General features: G+C 32.4%; 1 protein-coding gene across 2 annotated transcripts; it reads right to left on the bottom strand.

Moving 5' to 3' along the window:
- Nucleotides 1-12,427: 12,427 nt before the first annotated feature.
- On the bottom strand, nt 12,428-21,445 carry LOC145117703 (cullin-1). Of its 2 annotated transcripts, none has more exons than XM_079054010.1 (20): nt 21,290-21,445; nt 20,162-20,326; nt 19,969-20,068; nt 18,867-19,052; nt 17,800-17,847; nt 17,510-17,713; nt 17,353-17,430; nt 16,624-16,713; nt 16,178-16,258; nt 15,982-16,044; nt 15,240-15,275; nt 15,076-15,162; nt 14,842-14,991; nt 14,678-14,733; nt 14,306-14,426; nt 14,068-14,229; nt 13,664-13,807; nt 13,329-13,547; nt 12,994-13,161; nt 12,428-12,785 (listed from the first exon to the last, which is right to left on the bottom strand). In XM_079054010.1, the coding sequence occupies exons 2-20, from the start codon at nt 20,293-20,295 to the stop codon at nt 12,684-12,686; spliced, it is 2,229 nt and encodes a 742-aa protein (XP_078910136.1). In that variant the 5' UTR covers nt 20,296-20,326; nt 21,290-21,445; the 3' UTR covers nt 12,428-12,683. The 2 variants fall into 2 exon arrangements, with proteins under 2 accessions (XP_078910136.1, XP_078910137.1); XM_079054011.1 differs by lacking the exon at nt 21,290-21,445 and adding an exon at nt 21,033-21,137.
- Nucleotides 21,446-21,577: the final 132 nt, after the last annotated feature.

Below are 21,577 nucleotides of genomic sequence, written 5' to 3'. Positions count from 1 at the left end.
GGTGAATGCTACGGCTATCCTGCAGTCTTACAACACCTTCCATGCTATCTGGCTGCTGGTGAATGCTACGGTTATCCCGCAGTCTTACATCACCTCCCACGCTAACTCAACCGCTGACCTAGGTCTTACCGCTGATTACCAATCCGAACACACTCGAGGTCGAGCACCCATGCGGTCTAACATCCCACACTGAACTCATTTCCTGACTGGGATCCTCAACCTGGTTCCCCATAGTCTGCTACACATCAATCAGATGGGGTCCTAAAGTCGGGAAGTTTCCCGAACTTTCAATTCACATTAACCCCCATACAGGCAGCCACTTGGGCCACCTTTTCCTTTCCTGACGGGGATACGAGCTAATCCCAATTTCACGCTTGCTTTTATCCTGGGTACCTAAACGGTTCTTCCCCACTTCAATCTGACTAAGTCTCTACGGCATAGAAGAAATGGAAGGATTTCCGATCCTTCCTACCTTCCAATTATCGATCTGCTGATGACCGATGCTTACTAATGCTAGCGATCCATTGCTAGCCAATCTCAACAATTACCAACTCCTGGAATCTGGAAGAATACACTTGAGACCTTAACCAGTCTGATAATCCAAACCACCTCCATGATACCATACAAATTCCTTGAGTTCTTATGTCGACGACTAAGAACCATAACTCTTGTCATGTACTGACGAATCTCTACTCAAATTTCTATCCTCAAGGAATCATCGAACTCTAACCGACTTCAGTCCAAGCGAAGGTACCATTCCCTGGACATATCCAATGATCAAACAACTCACGCAACTGACACCACCATCTTCATGCTACCATTCTTTTCCTAGCACGATAGTTCCTTGAACTCCAAATTTCTTCCATATGCAGATGTCGATCATTCCTGAACAGATAACAGAACCGCTGAACCCTGACCTCACTGGAGAACTACCCTGCTAATTCCTGACCAAAGATCTTCCAAGCAATACTCCTGAACGGATCCCGACAAGGACCCGAAACGATAACGGTACACGCGGAACCCACTCCGCAACATACGTCCATCTGTAGGCCCATCAAAGGACTTCTCAGCATGTAAAATGGCATATGACAATCCTTGATCACTCCGACAATAGCAGAGAACCGACCCGAGATCTAACTTAGTCAAACACAATAAGAAATTCCAAAGTGATAAAATTTCCCGACATCCACCTTATAGCAGAAAAAGATGACATACTCGCAACATCTAAAGGAATCCTGATCACCTTCTCCAGAGATACCTCGACCATCCTGAGAACATGGTGCAAAAGTCCCTTCGATCCCGATGACAGGAACTAACAATAAGATCCTCCTTCCTAAAGGATTCTAAGGATCCACAAGCTTTGGGCTCCGGGTGAGCCCCTAACTGCTCTGCGACAACTTCAGCCCGAAAGGCCCCGAGACGACTATCGAGAGTTCCCAAAATCCCTTCCTTGGATGAACAAAATACCACCAAGGTCCATTCCAAAACTCTGTGAGTAATCTCCGCTGAGATGAACTTCCGCGATCGCGCATCGATTGGCCCAGGCCCTGCTCTTGAACCGGAACCAGAATCTGAATCCCATTCTTGAGTGCTCAACACCATACCGAACTGACATTCAAGAGATCTGAATATAGCCAAGAATCCTCATCCTACAGGCTTCCTAGATTCTCCAAGACTCCCCCCCCCCCCGGATTCGAGTATGGATCTTGTGCTTTCAGTAATACAGGCCCAATACTACCTTCCACACCAATCCATACCTTCCTCAAGAATCATCCCGAATCCTCCAAGTCACCCTCTCAAACTGATACCCTGAATGCTCGCTAACAGCGCAACCAAATCCACTAAAGCATTTCCTAGGCTTCCCTAGGTTCCCGAACCCACCCAGTCCTCAGCTGCTGAAGGATTCCCATTAATGTCAACTAGCTACCTCATGAATATAGCCACATGTAACAGAGATCAGATAATACTTCGAGTAAAAGACTCATCCCTAGAATGGTTGGACTCAGACAAGAGTTGCGCAATAGGGTCAAATCCATCACTCTGAAATTATCCAGCTTGTGCCACATGTGACTTAGCATATTCACTTAGCAACTAGCTCACATTGATAAGAGTCCCACAAAGCACTAAGCAAGCAGCATTCAGACAATGGAAAATCTAACCAACATACTCCAATCAAATCATTTTATCCTCCTGTCAAGAGTCTATACTAGCATGTAATTGTAAGGCCTATACAATCAGGCATAACCTAAACAGACCATCATATCACTGACTAATTAGTACTAGCATGCAGTTCAGTAAACACATATAGTAGCCATATAAGGAATCCTTCTTAGATCCTTAGCCCTAATCTAGAAAGCGAATCACATAATCATATCATATCACGTAACAAACATGTATTGGTATTTTGGGAACCGCTTACTTGAGCTCGGCTGATTGCACGCATCACACTCCTTGTTCTTTATTAAAACCCTTGATTTTAAATTTAGAAAAGAATTATTTTTCTTGTAAAAATCTCTCAACCCCTAGATTTGAGTCCAGACACACCCGAGAGTGTGTCCGAATCCCTCAAACCAAGGCTCTGATACCAACTTGTAACATCCTAAAATTTAAGACCAAAAATTTCATTTTTAGTTTCATAATTCATAAAATCAACAGTATAAAAACATCCATAAAAACATCCCATATCAAAACCAAAGTGTCAATAATCAAAACATGTTATCATAAAACAATATCAGAGTGTAATCCTAAAGATCTCATGTGCGGAAAACATAGTGTGGTCCATTGCGATCGCCGTCTCCTTTCCTTTAAAAACGAAGTACCTGAAACCAAAAGTGAAAACCGTAAGCACGAAGCTTATTGAGTTCCCCAAATACCACATACCATACATATCAACATGCTGCCTAGCATATCTAGGTGTTGGCCTACCCATTCGGTATCTTTCAACCGGATACTACCATACATAACTATGAGCCATACAAAACAATCATATATCATAATCAAATAAAATGCCATGTGCCAAAACATAGTTTTGCCATTATGCCACGGGCCACCACGTGGTGTATCTTGCCAAGCCCGGGGACACCCCCAGGGTCTTACAGACAAGTGCCAAGAGCCACCTCATGGTCTTCCATGCAAGCATCACAAAGACAACTAGCATACATACGACTATACTTAGCTAATCAGCATACAGTGTTCCAGGAGCCACTTCCTGGTCTTCCATACATATTACCTAGGGCTAACCCCCGGGTCTTCCTACCATACATAATAGCATATAGTGTGCCAGGAGCCGCCTCCTGGTCTTTCATGCATAATGCCTAGGGCTAACCCCTGGGTCTTCCTACCATACATAAACTAAATGGGTCGGCATTGGTGCCTTAGACCCATACAAACAGTAAGGAGACTCACCTCGCACTGTTGAAGTCCCGCGAATAAATCTTTGGCTGCTGGCTGACAGATCTCTGAACTGTCAATCGTCAAAACAAAACCCAATTAACAATCTAGTTCCAATGCGCAACCATAAGTCCATACTTGGTGTAAAAAGACCATTTTACCCCTAACCTAGCTTGGTCCAAATCCAAGGCCCAAACTCAAACTCTAGAGGCACAAAAGCCAAATAATAAATCAAGGCCCAACATATGGCCCAATTTTCCAAATTGGGCCCAAACCTCTACATGGTCTTGCATTAAGGCCCAACCATTTATTCTAGTCCAAACATTTGGCATTCCGATGGCCCAATATCTCATAATCATCGAGCCCAATTATGGCCCATCTATGGCCCAAATTTCCAAATTGGGCCTAAACCCCTTGCATGGGCCTTACCCTAAAGCCCATCCAAATATTCTAGTCCATATACTTGCTCTTAGATAAACTCACTTACTTATAATTCGCCATCTCCCTTTTATAATTCATATTTAATGTCATTACCTAATATTACTCGATCTACATCGAATAACCATGTTCATATAAGTAATTACAGCTAACCATATTAATTAAATATCGTCCATCTAATTGTCATAGTAATTAATTATATGATAAATGATATATAATCAGCCCAAATAAAGTTTTGCTGGTGCATTCAAATTCTGAGTCCAATACTAGATAGTCTCATCTTTTGGTCCAATTGGTTTACCAGCCCAAAACAATTCATTAGCCCAATACTGACCAAACCTAAGTATCCAAACAGGGGAGTTTAAAGGAGTCGGTACCTTCTTTGCTTCCAATTTTGATGCCAAGCAGTGCCTTCCTCCTTGACTGATTCCACACTTCCACTCCAACGATAGCCTCACCTCCAGCGAAGCTCCCGTCTCCGGCACACAATAATTGTTTGTCGGAAGCACTCAGCAGCCTCTCTCATCGTCTTTGGAGAGGAACGGGGCTATCTGATTCGTCTCCTATTTCTTGATTCTTTGAAGGCGCCAACAGTGATTTCCTCAAGAGCAAAACGAAGGTCAAAGACCCTGCTATTCGTCATTGCCATTGATGGCTTTAAGCGCCGCCGTCGGTGATATAGCTCGCCGAAACCAGGCTCGATCTAGAACCTCACCAGAACTCGAAATCTTCCTGAACATTGCTATAACAACTCTAAGCCCTCGATTTGGAAAGAATAGAACGGCTACTGCTTTCAATCGCTCCCTTCACGTTGATAGATCACGGCTATCGGAGCTAATGATCGGAAAAATTACCATAAAACTTCATTCTAATTCCTCTCTCTCTCTCTCTCTCTCTCTCTCTTACTACAAACACACATAAACGATGCACACAATCACAATTGGGGCTCTATTTAAGGTGGATGGTGCACGATCGAAGGGTAGCAAATTTTGGTGCAGGTCGGGACAATAAGCCCTCAACAAATCTCCGTTTCACGCTTGTCGGCTATCAAGGGGAACATGGAACCAATTTCAAAAATTGGCAGAAGTGACCTTTGAGGTTTGGCGCTATGACAACTTTTCCCCAAAGCTTGATTCCCTCTTTAAAAGAAGTTTCTCATAATTACTATGTGGACCCTGGACTTATATATATATATATATATATATATATATATATATATATATATATATATATATATATATATATATATATATATATATATATATATACTATTTATTGATATTAGTAAATCTCACTTATTTACTTTATTAATTACTTGACCAATACAAAGTATTAATCTTATAAATACCCCCCTTTAAAATAAAACCTAATGATTCCCCACTTATATATATATATATATATATATATATATATATATATATATATATATATATATATACTTTATTAATTTATTTGCTTATTTTATTTTAAACAGGATGTTACAGTAGAGGAATCAGGAGTCATTTGTGTCTCTTTGAATTGAAGCAATCCCATAGCTATAACCGGATTTGATAAGTCTTTACCAGTTTTCAGACTCACTGTACTAGCTAGTAACTTCTTTGGCTTACTAGTACCTTCTGTATCACTCATTGGGGAGTGAGTACCCATCTTACTCTTCTTTTGGGGATCAGAAGAGGAACCACTAGAAAGATTTATTACTTATGTTTGTTGAGAATGAAAACTTTTTTGTAAATTGCTAATTCTATTAATTAGATCTTGTTTTCGTTTCCAATCTTGTAGATTTCTTCATTTAAAAGTTTGTAATTATTTTTTATAGTTTCAAGGTGATCACAAAACAAAATTTGACTTGAATCTCTGGTTACTGAATAAGTAACTAGAGGTTCTACATAATGCTTAAGAGAGTCTGATATATAAAAATTCATGCCTAAATGCATTCTTGTTATTGTTAAAGCTTGTTGATAATCATTAAACCCTTTATATAATGGATCAGTAAACCCTTGTATGGCTTCAACGACTTCTATCCATGTGTGGAAGAAACCTGTCTTCCTACCCTTCAAAACAACATAAAACTTAAAACGGTTGTGAGTCTAGTTAAAATGTTCTGATAAAGCATTTAAACATGCAATAAAATATTTTCTATCATTAGGATCCCGTCCATAAGCTATCCATAAATTATCTAATAAACATTTTTCTTCTTTACCAAGAGAAACATGTGGTAAAGCTTTAAAAGAAATACTCCCTCCGTCCCAAAATTATTGTCAACAGACAAAAAACATATAGATTAAGAAAAGCAATCATTAGTTGTCTTTTTGAGTAAAATGACCATCTTGTCCTTTTCTAAAACCAATGGGAAATGTGCATTTGTAATTATTCAAGTTTACTTTATTAAATGTTAGAGGTAATATGGTAAAAATGTATATCTACTTTTGGTAGTGGACAATAATTTTGGGACAAACTAAAATAGTAAGGTGGACAATAATTTTGGGACGGAGGGAGTATTACTATTTGGAAAAACTTGTATAGTCTGATTACCAAATCTAATATTATCATAATAGTATCTGTTTGAAGATTGTATTGGTCTTGGTGCAAAAGAATTTATTGATGAAATTCCTTCTGGCCTTACCATACCACGAAATGGTGGATGACCTCGAGGATTACCTGAATTGGATCTAGACATCTGAGATGGAAAAAACATATTTAATTATTTATAAATTTATTTTCTAATAATCTACATAAAATATCAGCTGCCTTATTATCTTTTCCTTTAATGTGTTCTATATTAAAAGTTAATCTAATGTTGTTTATTTGATCTAAGAAATTTAACCATCTCCTTCTACTACTTCTTTTACTATCTCCATTCATTTTATTGTAAAAAGAAATAATAGCTTCACAATCAGTTCTAAGAGTTATTTCTTTTTTAGAAATGATAAATAATTCAAAACTGTCTAATGCATAATTGATGGCAAGTAGTTCTGCATCTATACTACTAATATTGCATTTTTTATATTTACCACTATTATATCTACAAATTCTTTCCAAACTTTTTTCACTAAATTTGTTTGGTTTACAACAAAGAATTGCTCCCCAACCTTGACTACATCCATTTGTTTCTATTATCAAATAATTTGTATCTAATGGAAGTGTTAATTTTGGGAAGTTTTTTATTTTTTTCTTTTAATATTTGTACTAATTTTATATATTCTTGATTAAAATATCTTTGATTTGTAATAGATGTTTTAGAATATAAAGGTACAGCTATTTTTCCTAAATCTTTAATAAATGGTCTAGCATAATTTATTAACCCAAAAACTTTTGTAACGATTTTTAAATCTTCTAACTTATCAGGAAAATTTAAAGCCTTTTAGTCTATATTAGGTTGTAATTTTATCTTTCCTTCTCCTATGTTAACTCCTAAAAAATCAATATAGTTTTTAAAAAGTTGCATCTTCTTTTTACTTATGATTAGACCATGTTTAATAAATTCTGAGAATATGATTTGCAAGTGTCCTCTATGTTCTTGTCTATTTTTATTAAATACTAAAATATCATCCATATATACAATAGCAAAAATTTTATGTTTATTAAATATATCTTCCATTTTTTTTTTGAAATATACTAGGAGTATTTTTTTAATCCAAAAGGCATGACTAGCCAAAAACCAGATTTTAAATCAAATTTGCTAAATACTTTACAATTTTGAATTATATTGATTAAAACATTTTTGTCTGGTATGTTATAAGAATCATCTATTGTATTATCATTTAGTCTTTTATAGTTAATTACCATTCTATTTTTTCCTTTTACTATTTCTGAATGTTTTCTTACTATGAGTGTTGCAGATCTATGAGGACTATGAGATTTTCTTATGACTCTTAATTTTAATAATTCTGAAATATGTAATTTGAAATCATCTATATCTTCGTTAGTTGGTTCTATATTTTTAGTTCTGATTATGTATTCTGGGTTTTTTATTTTTAAATAACATACTATTTTATCATTCTCCCAATATTTTAAAACATTTTCTCCTATTATTTACATTTTTTCTACTTTTGAAATCAATTGATCTATTTCTTGTTCAGTTACTAAAGTTCTATAAACTTGTTCTGTATTTATGAAATTATAATCATTTTCTATAAACTTATCTATTTCACTGTATGCTTCTTCTATATCTATTACATCTTTGCTTTCTTCAATTACTGACATTCATTTTCTTCTTTACATTTACAGGTTGATTCTATTTTACTAGTCTCTCCATATTCAATTCGTGGAGGAAAATATGTAGTTGTAACAGGGGCAAGAAGAGAATGTTTTTGAAAAAGAAGATAATCTTTTGAAATTGTTAGAGCACCATGGTCTTTCAAAACAAATCTTAAACCAATACTAAAATCAATGTTTCTTAGGTTTAGTTTATAACCCATGTCTTTGGTGGTAAAGTATATTCTTTACCATAACCACAATTTGTATCAAAACATATTTTAGATATAGGTTTTAATATATTTTGATAAATATGTATTCCTCCATCTATTTGTTGGGCTAAAATAGGATCATTAATTTGTGTAACATAACTTTTTGGTACTAAAGCTTCATCTATAATGCAATTAGTACATCCTGTATCTACAAAAGCTAAACATTCTATTATATGTGTATTAATTCTTATTTTACATTTTACTTTTAAAGAAGTTTAATTATCAGTATTACATATAGCTTGTGTATAAAAAGGTATTGTATAGTTTTGTTCTACAAGTATGTTTTCTTGAAAAATATTTTTTCCTTTAATATCGTTTTCAAACACATTTAAAGTATCTTCTATAACTTCTATTCTTTTTCTTAAAAGTTTTATTTCTTGTTTTTCAAATTCTATAAAAATTGGTTTTTCAATTTTCTCTTATGTCTTAATAAAAATTTTTGTTTCTAAATAGTTTATACTTGCTTCTAAAAAACATGTTTCACATCGGGCTCTTAGATTTTTATGAGAATAAAATTTACAAATAAACACATGAGATATTATCTGATCCTAAACTCTTTTGCCAATTATGATTGCATTCTTCTATATTCATTAATTCATATCCTTCTTCACTGGTTGAATCTTCATATTCTATATATTTTTTTTTTTAATTCTTTAATGGTATTACATCTTGTATTCTTCTTTTGTATCGGAATGGTTTCATCTATTGAGACTATACTATAAATTGATTCATTATCACTAATACTTTCATCTACATGTATCAAATCTTCATTTACACATTCTATTAGTATACTATTTTTCTCATGATTATTTTGTCTTTTTGGACAAGTTCTAGCTAGATGTTCGGTACTATTACAAACAAAACAACTAAGTTTGTTTTTATAATTTCTTTCTGGTTTGAATTCTCTAACATGTCTTTTTTCATCTAAATATGGTTTCTTTCTATTAGATTTTCTTAAATAATATTTCTTTTGGTTACTTATACTTTACATAGTTATTACTTCTTTGTGGTTTATTTCTTAATCCATAAGTTTGGGGTGTATATATTTCACTACAAAATTTGTAATCAGTCTGTTTTAGTTATTTTTGTATTTGTAAATCTACGCATTTTTCTTCAAATATTTTTATTATAAATTGAGCTCGTTGTGTTATAGTCCATAAATTAGTTGGATTATTTTTAACCTCTGGTAATTCATTGCATTTTGTATGGATTTCTAGTCCTAAGGGTCCAGGTAATTTACGAAATAAATTTTCTCCTATTTCTTTGCTAAAAGTGTTTCCTGCAATAGTAGTTAGATAAACATAATGATTTACAAATTTTTTAACATATAAGCCACTAGTCCAATTTTTTAAACTTAATTGTTCTAAGTCTCGCATAGCCTTTTTCTGGACTTCTACATGTCCAGAATTTGGATCTGCTCCAGTTATTAAAGCATATATTTTGTTAACAAAATAATAAGGATTACTTCCTAAATTTCTTAATTATATATATTCTTCTGTTTGTTCATTTTTATAAGCTTCCCATATTTCTTTTACACTTTCTCCTAAAAATGTTTCTAAATACTTATACATTTCTTCTGATTCTAATTCTTGAAAATTTCTATAGTAATTTCCTATTAGAGTACTTTTCCAAACATCTATAACATTTGTCCATGTTTGGGATCATGTGTTGTTAGATTTTAAATATATCATTTATGGTCTGCTTGATACATTATTGGTTGTTCTAGAGGATTTTTTGCCCCTTTTGCTAACAGTACTAGCCTCTTATGTATCTAAATTTGTTAATTCTTTTTGATAACTTATTTCTGAAATATTTGATCTATTATCAGAAAATATTAATTATTCTTCTATTATATTATTTTCTTTTAAAACAATGTTTCCTATATTATCATATTCTAAATATTCATTTTCACCTGTTTGTTTATTTAAAAATATTTGATCTTCTATCTGAAGAAGTTCTTCTTTGTTTAATTTAATTTTTAATTCTTTTGGGAATATAATTTTTTCTTTATTTTTTGGTATTTCTATATTGACAGAATTACTTTCTGTTTCTATTTCTGTTTCCTCAAATTCTTGATTAGGGGTAGAGTTCTAATTGGAAAATCTTAAACTTGTTTTTCACAACTTATTTGTATATGTTACTGCTTCATTTGGTACTATAGCACGTGAAGTATCATGAACAAATTTACTAATATCTCATTCTAATTCGGCAAGAGTTTCTATGGAAAATGCTTTAGGTTTTACCATTTTAATTCATTTACTACTTTGTCTGTAAATATTTTGTATTTTGTGGTTGACGTAGATGAACATCTTCCTAAAATTCTTAAAGTTATTAGTAAATTATCTCCAAATTCAACTTCTTCGTATCCTTTTGTTTGGATTCCTAATTTTATATTTTTATAAAAATCTTTGATATTTATTAAAAAATCTAGGCTACAATATACTATTCCTCTATTACTATTCATATCTACTTCTGTGCTAGCAATCATACTTTTCGTTATATCTTTAATGTTGTTGTCAAATAAGGTAATAAGAACTTTACAACTTAAATTTTTTCTCATTAATCCTTTAACTCCTATAACTATTATTCCTAAATTGATAAATTTAAAATTTTCTTTGTTTTAAATTATTTTCTCCTTCCTTGAAGATTATATTTAATATTTTAACTTGGTCTTTTATGCACTGAATAGTAGTTTCATAACTGTTTCTATAAAATTGGGTAGTATTTTCAAAATATCATTTATTATATAATATTTCTGGTTTTAATTTTAATAATTGTAAGCCATGAGTTTGAAATCTATTATAATCTTGTCTAGGATCAATTAATTCTTCTAGATTAGCATCATATTCTTCACGTTTACTTGATATTCTACTTATAATATTTTTAGGAGTTATACTTAAACTTTTACGAGATGATTCTACCATTAATCTTTTATTGTAATATCAAAACTAAAAGGTTGTGTTTTTTCTATTTTAATAGTTTTTCTTGTTATTTTTTCAAATCTTGTTGGTTTTAGTGACAAAGATTGTATTTGTTCTGTTAATATTTTAATATCGTCTTTTATCTCACTTGATTCTTTCTATTTTTTCTACTAAACTATTTATAGTTTCTTTAAAAAAAATTATCTTCGATTTTATATGGAATTGTTTTATCTAATATAGTTTTATTTTGATCTTTAATATAATCGAATTTTTTTTATCTAAAGTATTGACTTCTTTATAAAGTAAAACTAAAGTATTTTGAATTTTTTTCAATTTTATTTTCTAGATTATTTGTTATATTAATAAGTAGATCTATAATTGTATTTAAACATTGATCTGCAGAATTAAAATTATGTTGATGATCTTTATCAAATCTACACTTAATTTTATTTTTATCAGTAAGGACTAATGATCTTTTTATATAAGTTGTAAGTTCTAATTCTAAATAATTTAATCTTTTATTTTTCAGGTTATCTATGCTCTCTGATACCAAGAAAAGGGGGGGGGGGGGTGTTGTGTTTGTTGTGTTATATATATATATATATATATATATATATATATATTCACTACAATGAATCCAATCATAGAGGTTGTGAAATTGACCTAGAAAGTCATTTAAGGATGAGAAATTAATAGAAAAATTGAATTCATTATGTTTTTTTTTTCACATCAACCAGTTAGTATACTGAACCAAGATCCTCATTGTTAGAAACCTTTTGTTAAACGCTTTGTTAGCCAAGTGGAATAGCCCCAACTTGTAAATATGGTGATTGATAGTGATTAGTAAGTACGGTGATTGATAGTATAACTAAACCATGTGATGAATGAGAAGAATGAATCATGTTTGTCTTATGTACCACTTACATAAAAAGTAGATTGCTATGTTCAACACTATTGGCAACAAAGTTTTGGGTAATTGTCAAGGGGGAAGGAAGATCTCCACTGGTTTCATTGATTCAGCAGATTGCTATGTTTTGATGATGTCATGGTTTTGAATAGTTAGTCGTGAAAATAAATCAAGAATAGCTTTTGAGTGACAACTTAGACTATTAACTAGTTGTAAATATGTTTGTAAATCATTCCCCCCTTTTTTTTTCTCAAACACACAATAAAACATGCATCAAACCAGTCATGTAAACCGAATACGCAATCGAAACAGAATTTGTCTAATCTGTGAACTAAAACAAAACCAGAATTCAGAATATTACAATATCCACAAGATAAAACTAGATATGAAAATAGATCATATTGGCTTTTAAGGAGAGAGAGAGAGAGAGAGAGAGAGAGAGAGAGAGAGAGAGAGAGAGAGAGAGAGAGATGGCATCATTCAAGCATTAATCCAAAACAGGCACTGAAAGCACCAGCATATCACACTACTAGGACTTCATGCTTGGGCTTTTAATAATCATCATGCCAAGTATCGGAACAAGTTAGGGTTCTCTTTGTCTCTTTCAAGATAATCACGAGTTATCAGATCTTCAATCCGCTTCTTGATTGCTTTTACATCAGGCTGCACACAAGTTAATAACCACTTTTACAAATAAGCATAAGTTGACCTGACCCCCTGCCCTTATATTTGTTTACCCATAATAGCACTTCACTGTGCTACCAATGTATTACTTTATTTGTTACATTGCGTCATATGATAATAAAAATATATGCAAGCATGTTGATATTTTTAAAAAAATAATAATAATAAAAGAAAAACATTTTGATACCTTAAACATGCGTCCCAACTGTTCAACACACTCCATAACCAACTGCTGGTATCCAAGCACCTTTCTGCTCTTCATTATCCTTACAATGGAAGCATCAATGGCATACCTTCTGTCTTTGTCAACATCCTCAATCACCTTTTTCTTCTCATCCACAGGAGGTAGAGGAATCTGTGCATATTATATTTAGGAATTACCAACATATTCTACTTTCATTTATTACTTTGAAACAGAAACTGCCCCAAATACAAAAAGAAAGTAGAATGTTGCAAAAGGAACAACTGAAAGTGCATTGTTATTTCTTGTATAAAGAATTATAAGAGCATTCAAACAAATACCTTGATCCTCCTCATTTTATCTGTAAACTTTGAGTTGAATTCGAAGTAATCAGTCGGAGAGATTGTTTTGGTATTAGGCTCCTTTAAAAGAATTTTGTATTTTGCACATGACAAAGAATGCAGCAGCCTAACAACATCATCATCTGACAAGTTCAACTGAGTCATGATTTCTTGATAACTCAATCGATCCGATAAGTTGAACAGTAATAAAGCAGATGCCTGCATTGCATTGACCATTCAATGCAAAAAGTCAAAACCTTACACTTACACTTACACATAAACAGCTAGCTACCAAGATTTTATAAACTAATAAAAACACAAGTCAAAGAAGAAACCTGGTAGGTTGTGACTATGAGCTCCATTGTTTTGGGTTCAAATTTCCCGTTTATATTGCAGGTACCCAATGAATATATCCATGTAAGCTTCCTGTGCTTTGTTTTTGTTTGATAAAATTCTCTGAAAACTTCAACGCATTTAACCTACACCACAACACAAGTGATAACAATTAACAACATCAAGTGAAAGAATTGGAATATCAAGGAATTGCAATCTGCTAGGTGTATTATTTTTCTTTATTGTAGCTGATTTTTTTTATTTCAATACATATAAGCGGATATTGTATTGTAGTCTTCTGGTAAAAAAAGAAAGAATGGAATTGATAAACAAACTATAGTTTTGACACTATTCTACAAAAATTATAGAATTTACTTATTTACAGAAACAGAAGTAATAAAAATACCATTTCTGCAGGGAGATTTAGGTCAAAAGATTTGTAGCTGGGCCAGAAGCCGGTAGTCAACACAGTGACAGTCAAGTCAATTCCAGGGCTGACATTGGGATTATTGTTCAAATACTCTTCAAAATGGGATTGGTTTTCCTTTGCCAATGTCAAATCTGTAACCTGAATGAAAAACAGATACAAAACATTAATTTTCATAAAAAAAAAAAAAAAGTTAGTTTTGCTTTTGCATACTTACCATCCCTTCCATCTTTGATGTGAACTGACCACCACATTGTTGCTTCAGCTTTGTCAGAATACTTCTCTCATGCTCATCATTTGCACTCTTGTCAAACAAAAGCCTCCTAGCAAGTTTTTTCCTACAACCAACCAGAGTACAATGTCAATGTCATGTCAGATATTATACTTTCTTTGAACAATCTACCAACTTATAGCAGTGAAATTCGTTTTGTATTTACATGGTATTGTTATAGTTTAGTAGTTTTCTCAAACTGCAATGTTGTGATAGGAAGAAATGAAAATGGGATATGCTATAATGAAGAATGCTAACAAAACTATGTTGCTATTACAAATTTGACCTCATTAGACAAGGAATCACAAAAAAGTTTACCTGTAAAATTCAGCAAATAGATCTTTATCACTGATGTAGGCAAGCAACTTTACTACCTGCAAATTAGTTCAAAAACTCATATCACTTCTGCTACACAGGAGGACAGGAGAGTTTTGATGATGAGGGCATTTACGTCTTTTGCGCAAACAAAAGTTTTAACATACCTTCTCAAGGGTGTCCTCAATGGCTTCATCGCTCAATTTCTCACTTCCACCTTTTTTAAGAATATTATCACAAAATGTAGCAAGTAACTCTGCACTTGAACTTCCAGCAACACCCTTGTTGCAGAATATTTCAAATGCCTCTTTAAGAGCCTAGAGGGTGATAATTCATTCAAAAGTAAGACCAAATAATTTTGAATTACAGGAATGGTTTATTGATGAAATTACTATACCAACCTTGTGGAAAAGAGTATGGTTCATGAAACAGTCATTTACATATGCCAGGTACTTGTCATGGAGCTCAATAACTTTTCTAACAAAAACCTGGAGGGAGGAAAGTAAAAAGATATATAAATAAATAAATTACTAATTTCTGCAAATTTAATGTTCTTGTGATTTACCTGTTCCTGCAACCCAACCACATCTCTCTTTTCAGCCTGCAAAAAACAATAAGTTCAAAGTTATTCATCATCACGGCTTTAATTAAAAAAAAAAAAAAAAAAAAGGCTAATAGCAATGAAATGAAGTTTCCTTTATTTGTTTACTGTAGCATCTTCCTTTCCTTTTCTATTACATATTTATACTTTCAATTTCAATTGTTTTCTTGTTAAAAGATTGTACTTAAATCTACCCAATTAAACCACTGTACTTTCTGGTTTTTCCTTATAAAAACTCCTTTGTATTTGGATGACACTACTATAACAGGGTAGGTTTTTCTAAGTACAGTGCTGCAGAAGGAAGATATGAAAGTAAGATGATGCAATAAACAAATAAATCAAAGTAAGTTGCTACTTCTTGCATTTACCCTAAAACAAAAAACCCGCTATATACTTCATCTGCTTGACTGCTTCTAAATTGTTTCTTTTTCAATTAATGGGCTTAATGGGTGCAAGACTTAATCCAAATATCTGATAAGCTATGCCTATATATGAGTGTTTTTTTTACTTAAACCAAAAAAAATGACTTAACAAAGATTTTTCCCATTAAGTCCCGATTGTTTACAAATATGCCCTCATTTATTTTTTTCCTTCCATTTACCCAAGTTTGCAGTCATTTTCTCCAATATTTTTCAAACATCATTTATCTAGGGGACAAAAAAGAAACATGATTGTGAATCAACATTAGTATATAGTATGTACAAACCTTCTTGGTACTTGCTGCATCTTCTGCTTGTTTAACCAATGTTGTGCCTTCAGCAGTGACATGCTGTAGAAGATAGGAACACATGACACAAGATTTTTTTTTAAAAAAAAAAACAAAGAGACAGAGAGAATATATATAAAGCCAATGCATAATGGGCTCCTACTTAAAAAATGAGGTTCGTTTCTATAGTACAAACCTGCTTAAACATACTAGAAACAGGATCCAATCCTTTTGGTATCTTTGAAAAGAGTCTGTACATTCTTGATAAATCATCAACCTAAATCAGTGAAAAAAGAAAGATGAGAGATGTAAGTATATAGTCATAACTAAAACGATTCTAAATAGAGCTAAAAGCAAGAAAAAGCAGTGTACTTTCATTCATATGTGTAGTAAAACATCCTACTTTCATTTCATTCTGTTATAACATTATACTTTAAAACATCTATCCATTATTTTATAGCAGCGAAATTTGCTTTGTATTGATTGACATTGCTATAATTGGGTAAACTTTTCAAAGTACACTGATGTAATAGGAAGACATGGAAATAGGATAGTTACAATAAAAAAATCAATGGAAACGTGTTGCTCTTTCTTGCATTTTATTAAAGATTCTTAAACAAGAATTCACTGATAAGTGCATACCTTGTCATCCCTGAGCAATGCATGACAACCTGAGTGCTCTTTCTCAAGCAATTGAGTTGCATAAACAGACAATAACTCATTTTGAACTTTCTACATAAAACAAATAGGAGATTGACACAACAGTTAATCATATATAATGGAATGACGAATGAAATTTGTATGATTTTTTTATATTACATGTAAATACAATTACAATGTATAGTTTTTACATTGGCTTATAAATCAGTAAACATAATAAAAGATAATTAGAACCCCAAATAAGAGCATAATAAAAAGTTACATTTTCTAGAGTTTTAAAAAGAATAATACGCCATTTAACTGAAATCATGAATTGAAAAACAAAAGATTTGTCATTAAAATTGCATATATGAAAATGTGGTATATAAGTTATATCGGAATTTTTCATTCCATTCCATGATGGAATGAAAAATACACTCATTTGCTGAGGAATGAAAATTAACAAAATGAAAGGAATCACATTCTTTCAAGAATGTTTCATCTAATTCCATTCCATAAGAACAAAAAAAAAACATATTTTCAATTCAATGGAATGGGCTATTGCATTCCATTACCAAAAACTACCTAGAAAAGATTCCCGAAAAAAGAATAATGAAGAAACTATAGAAAGACTGATAATCAGAACAAGAACAAGATCAAATCATGGTCCTATATTTGAGTAATAAATTACTTCCTTCCCCAAAATTTAAAAAAAAAAATGATAAAACAAACCTCAAGAAGCTTTGGCTCACTGCTGGAATGAAGATAATGAGACACTCTGTCCTTTTCTCTTTTTAAGCACTCCTCTGCCTGAAATTCCCAAAAAGATTATTGCATTTCATAAAATATAAGTTTACTTTCAAGATCTAAAAGGGTATTAGATGTATACTTTGAGCATATAATCTGGACAAGAATCTTCTAGAATCCAGTTGGAAGCCTTGCGTGAATAATATGCTGCTGTATCATTAAGCATGGATGCTTCAAAATCATTCTCATAGTACTCCATTTGTCCCATTCCTATCTCAACAAATATATCTAAAACATTCTTCAGTAAAGCTCGATCAATCTGCTCCCCTTCACGCTCTTGATCAATCTGGTTAAAAATCATAAGGGGGCATCTTAAAAGAAAAGTGGAACAAATCAAGTTTTTTTATTAAAAAAAAAGGGATGAAATCATACCAAAGATATTACAGCATCTCTCACTTTCCCATTCACCTCTTGGTATACCTATCAAGCAGATCCAACACTTAATCAAAACATGGTGCCCATAAATTTCCAGATATCATTTCTTTACTTTATTATTATTTTCATTATACACACTGAAATAAATTTGGAGGCATTGTTATCGTTATGATGTGCATAGAATAAGTTTTCAAATAATGAAAATACTTATAAATTCACAAAGAATAAATTGTCAACTTTCTTCCTGCAATAGCAAAAGTACTTTGAAAATTTCAGTACAGGGAAAAGGAATACACTTATAACTTTGGTTTCGGTTTTTATTGGTACAAAATGAAACAAATAGACCTTACAAATTTAGCAACATTATATTTATAGAAAAAAAAAATAACAAGGAATAAAGACAAAGAAAAACAATTTTAAGTCGAATTAGATACTGAAATGATGCAAATATCTTAACTTGTGCACGAAGACATTATGCTTCTATAAATGAAATTCTAAATTCTTGAAGACCGACAATTCTTCTAATACTATTTATTCAAACATTAAAAGTCTACTAAGCATTACTAACATTGTAAATCCCACCAATTAAGGTCTTGATGAAACTTTTATGTATTAATAAGTAAAGAAAACACTTTGTTTATAATAGCATCATCCTTTCATTTCTCCCAATTACACTACTGTACTTTAAAATATCAACCCAATTATAGCAATGTCATTGTCATCAAAATACAAAGCAATTATCACCTATATATTTTTTTATATAAAGTCCTAATAAGAAGAAAAAAAATGAAAGCACAATGCTATAATTGGGTAGAATTTTCAGAGTCCAACGCCTTAATAAAAAAATGTACAAAGCTGTAAAGAAATGAAAGTATAACAATTATAACAAACAAATGTATGAAAGTATACTGCTATTCTTGCATTTATCCCATTGATAAATGGATAGAATATCTTGTTCTCTACGTGAAAGCTTTTGCCAATTACATGAATGTGAAAGAAATATCAAAGAAAGTTGAAACCACAAGATTAATTATTTTTAATAAAAATAAAAAATAATAAAATACCAGATCACGAAAACAGGCAAGTCCAACTTCATTTAGTGGCGGAAGAGATCTTCGGGCAATGAAATATCGGTCAAGATAATGGAAGAATCTAGAAAGCCACCGCACCATGACTTTATGATTTGACCACCTTCTAACAAGCTCTCTCAGCATGAACTCATCATGCTTCTCTCTTAAAGAAGGTAAGACCTGCATTTAAAAATATATATTGCACAACTTAGAATCTTAGCATTTATAAATGAAAATATGTAAAAAGAAAAAAGTGACCCTACTAGGAAGTATTGGAAGTTTGGAACATAAGGGCACTATGATTGGAGTTATCAAAGGTTCTTCATCTCACAATTTACTTGTTGAACCACTAATCATGTGGGAAAATTATGACTCAATGTAAGAAAACATATAGTAGCATTATTTTATAACAATTTACATGAAAATGGTATATAGCTTAATCTCATATAGTATTGTTCATTTGTTTGAAGTAAGTTTTCCTAGAAACAAGAAATGCACAGAGAATGAAAAGAAAAAAGTTTGGTGAACTTCAATTTGCAGATTTAAGTCTGACTCGGTGTCATAGATGGTGCACATTAGCAGACCACTATCAAATAATCATTAATTTTTCATGAAAACTACAAAAGAAATAGTTTCTATGATTTGTATCAAGTATCTGCAGTTTTTGGTGAATGTAGAAAAGCTTTTCTAATTGCCTTGAGACAGACACTCTCCATGTGTATAAAAGACAGTAAACTCCTCAATAAAGAAAATATATCAACCAATTTATCAAGAACTAGCTATCACAAATTAGGTCATGAAAATTGAAAATTGTGTATGCCACTTCTGAATAAGACCATGTCACAGTGTCTACTCCAACTACTTACAGACAATAGCTATCTAAAGTTTGTGTCATCATCACCTAATAATAGCTTTCATGTTCTTTAGAAGTCCCCTTATCAATAATGTTTGAGCCATACTTTCTAGGTGGAAAAAGTCACTTTTGACCATCACCCACCATCCAAACCATCATAATGAAGCTATAAGTTGTCTAAAATAGCTTGTAAAGATCCGTGATGAATTTTATGCATAGGAAGAAGGATATGAGTTCACTTACAGTTGAAGTAATGTACTCTTCAAAAGACTCACGATATTTGTCATACAACTGTTGGGAGTAATCATGTGGTGGCTTCTGTGTACACATGTTGTAGATTGTTCTGAAACATAAAGTTTAAAAAATTACTCAAGAATATGTAACTTAATAGAGCAAATGACCAATCACAAGGGTAGCATAGTAAAAGAAAATATACGTGTAGAGCATCATGTAATCCTCTGAGCTGAATTGTGGCTCGGGAAGACCTTCTAGAATATTCTTCAACTTTGTTATTCCTTTCTGCATGAAGTCCCATCCTTGCTCTAAGTCTATTGTCTTTCTTTCGTTCATTTTGATTACAATGTTGAATTAGATTATAGCTCTGAAAAAGGAATCAAGGCATTCGTTGTTGTTAGTGAGGGGCAAAGCTTTATTCACCAAAAATAGAATGGTCAAAGACACATAACAAGGGACACAAAGTATCCAAATTGAAAACCTTAAACCTGTTTAGTTTATTGGAACAATATTGCAATTCATCCCATGAAAATTAGAGCAGTTGATAATATGACTAGTATTTAAGCATCTAAACAGCTCTTTGTTTCAAATTAATACGAACAGTTTGGACCAAAATCAATACAACAAATGTTTTTAAATGAAAAAAAAAAATTGGCTATAGAAAGTTTGTCAAACAAGGGAACAATGTAACTAAGATCTGAAATCTCATAATGGAAATTGTTGTAATTTTCATCAAATAAAAGAGAGTTCGATAATACATGTCCATACAATACCCTACATCAAGAAATTCAAACATCGGATTCAAACAAAAACAAAATCTTTGGAAACTAAAGCCTGTGATAGTTGAATTTCAACCCAAAACAAACATAAACCCATAGAACTTCAAGCTATCATAAGACAGCGGTAAACGAAAGAGTACTCTAATTGCATTGCCAAATTATAACAACTACGCCGACATTCCTACAAAGGATCGATAAATGACCTAATATACTAATATGAACCCCAATCCATAATGGAGAACCTTGCATAAACCCTAAAAACCTAGGAAAACCAAATCCAAGAACAAGCCTAACCTAACCACAGCTCCAGCTCGAAATCCCCAAAAATTTCAACTTCAAAACATCTCATCAACAAAACGACGAGGGCTTCAGAGCAGAAGCGGTCGCAATCGAAGTCGTAAGTAATTACAAAAGGGGTTTCAATAAAATACGATCTGGGCAGTCTGATCACACAACCAATTAAAGAAGATTTGCGTGATGTTTTCGCATATAATTCCTGAATCAAACACATACAGAATTACAGATTGAGATTTGAAAAGCAATTGGCTGACCTGAGGATCCCTTGGAATCGAGGAGCAGAGTAGGAGTGAGAAAAAGAGAGATGGGGGCTAGATATTGGGTCTTCTCTTTCTCTCTCTTGTGCTTGTTGGCTTTAATTTAAGCCCTTCTTCCCTTTTCGTGTATATCTTTCACGGAATTAACTTTCGTGCATATCTCCACAGAACTTAAATCAGGAAGTCATTAGATTTTATTTAATGACAAAAGTTCAAAAATGGTCCCCGTGGTTTCTGAAAATCTGAAGTTTGGTCCCTAATTTACAAAAACCTCACGGATCATCT

The sequence above is a fragment of the Lactuca virosa genome, chromosome 5, assembly GCF_052849685.1.
Source record: "Lactuca virosa cultivar CGN04683 chromosome 5, Lactuca_virosa_CGN04683_v6, whole genome shotgun sequence".
Lineage (NCBI taxonomy): Eukaryota > Viridiplantae > Streptophyta > Magnoliopsida > Asterales > Asteraceae > Lactuca > Lactuca virosa.
Note: the sequence above shows the minus strand (reverse complement) of the source record. Positions and strands in the feature narration are given on the sequence as shown.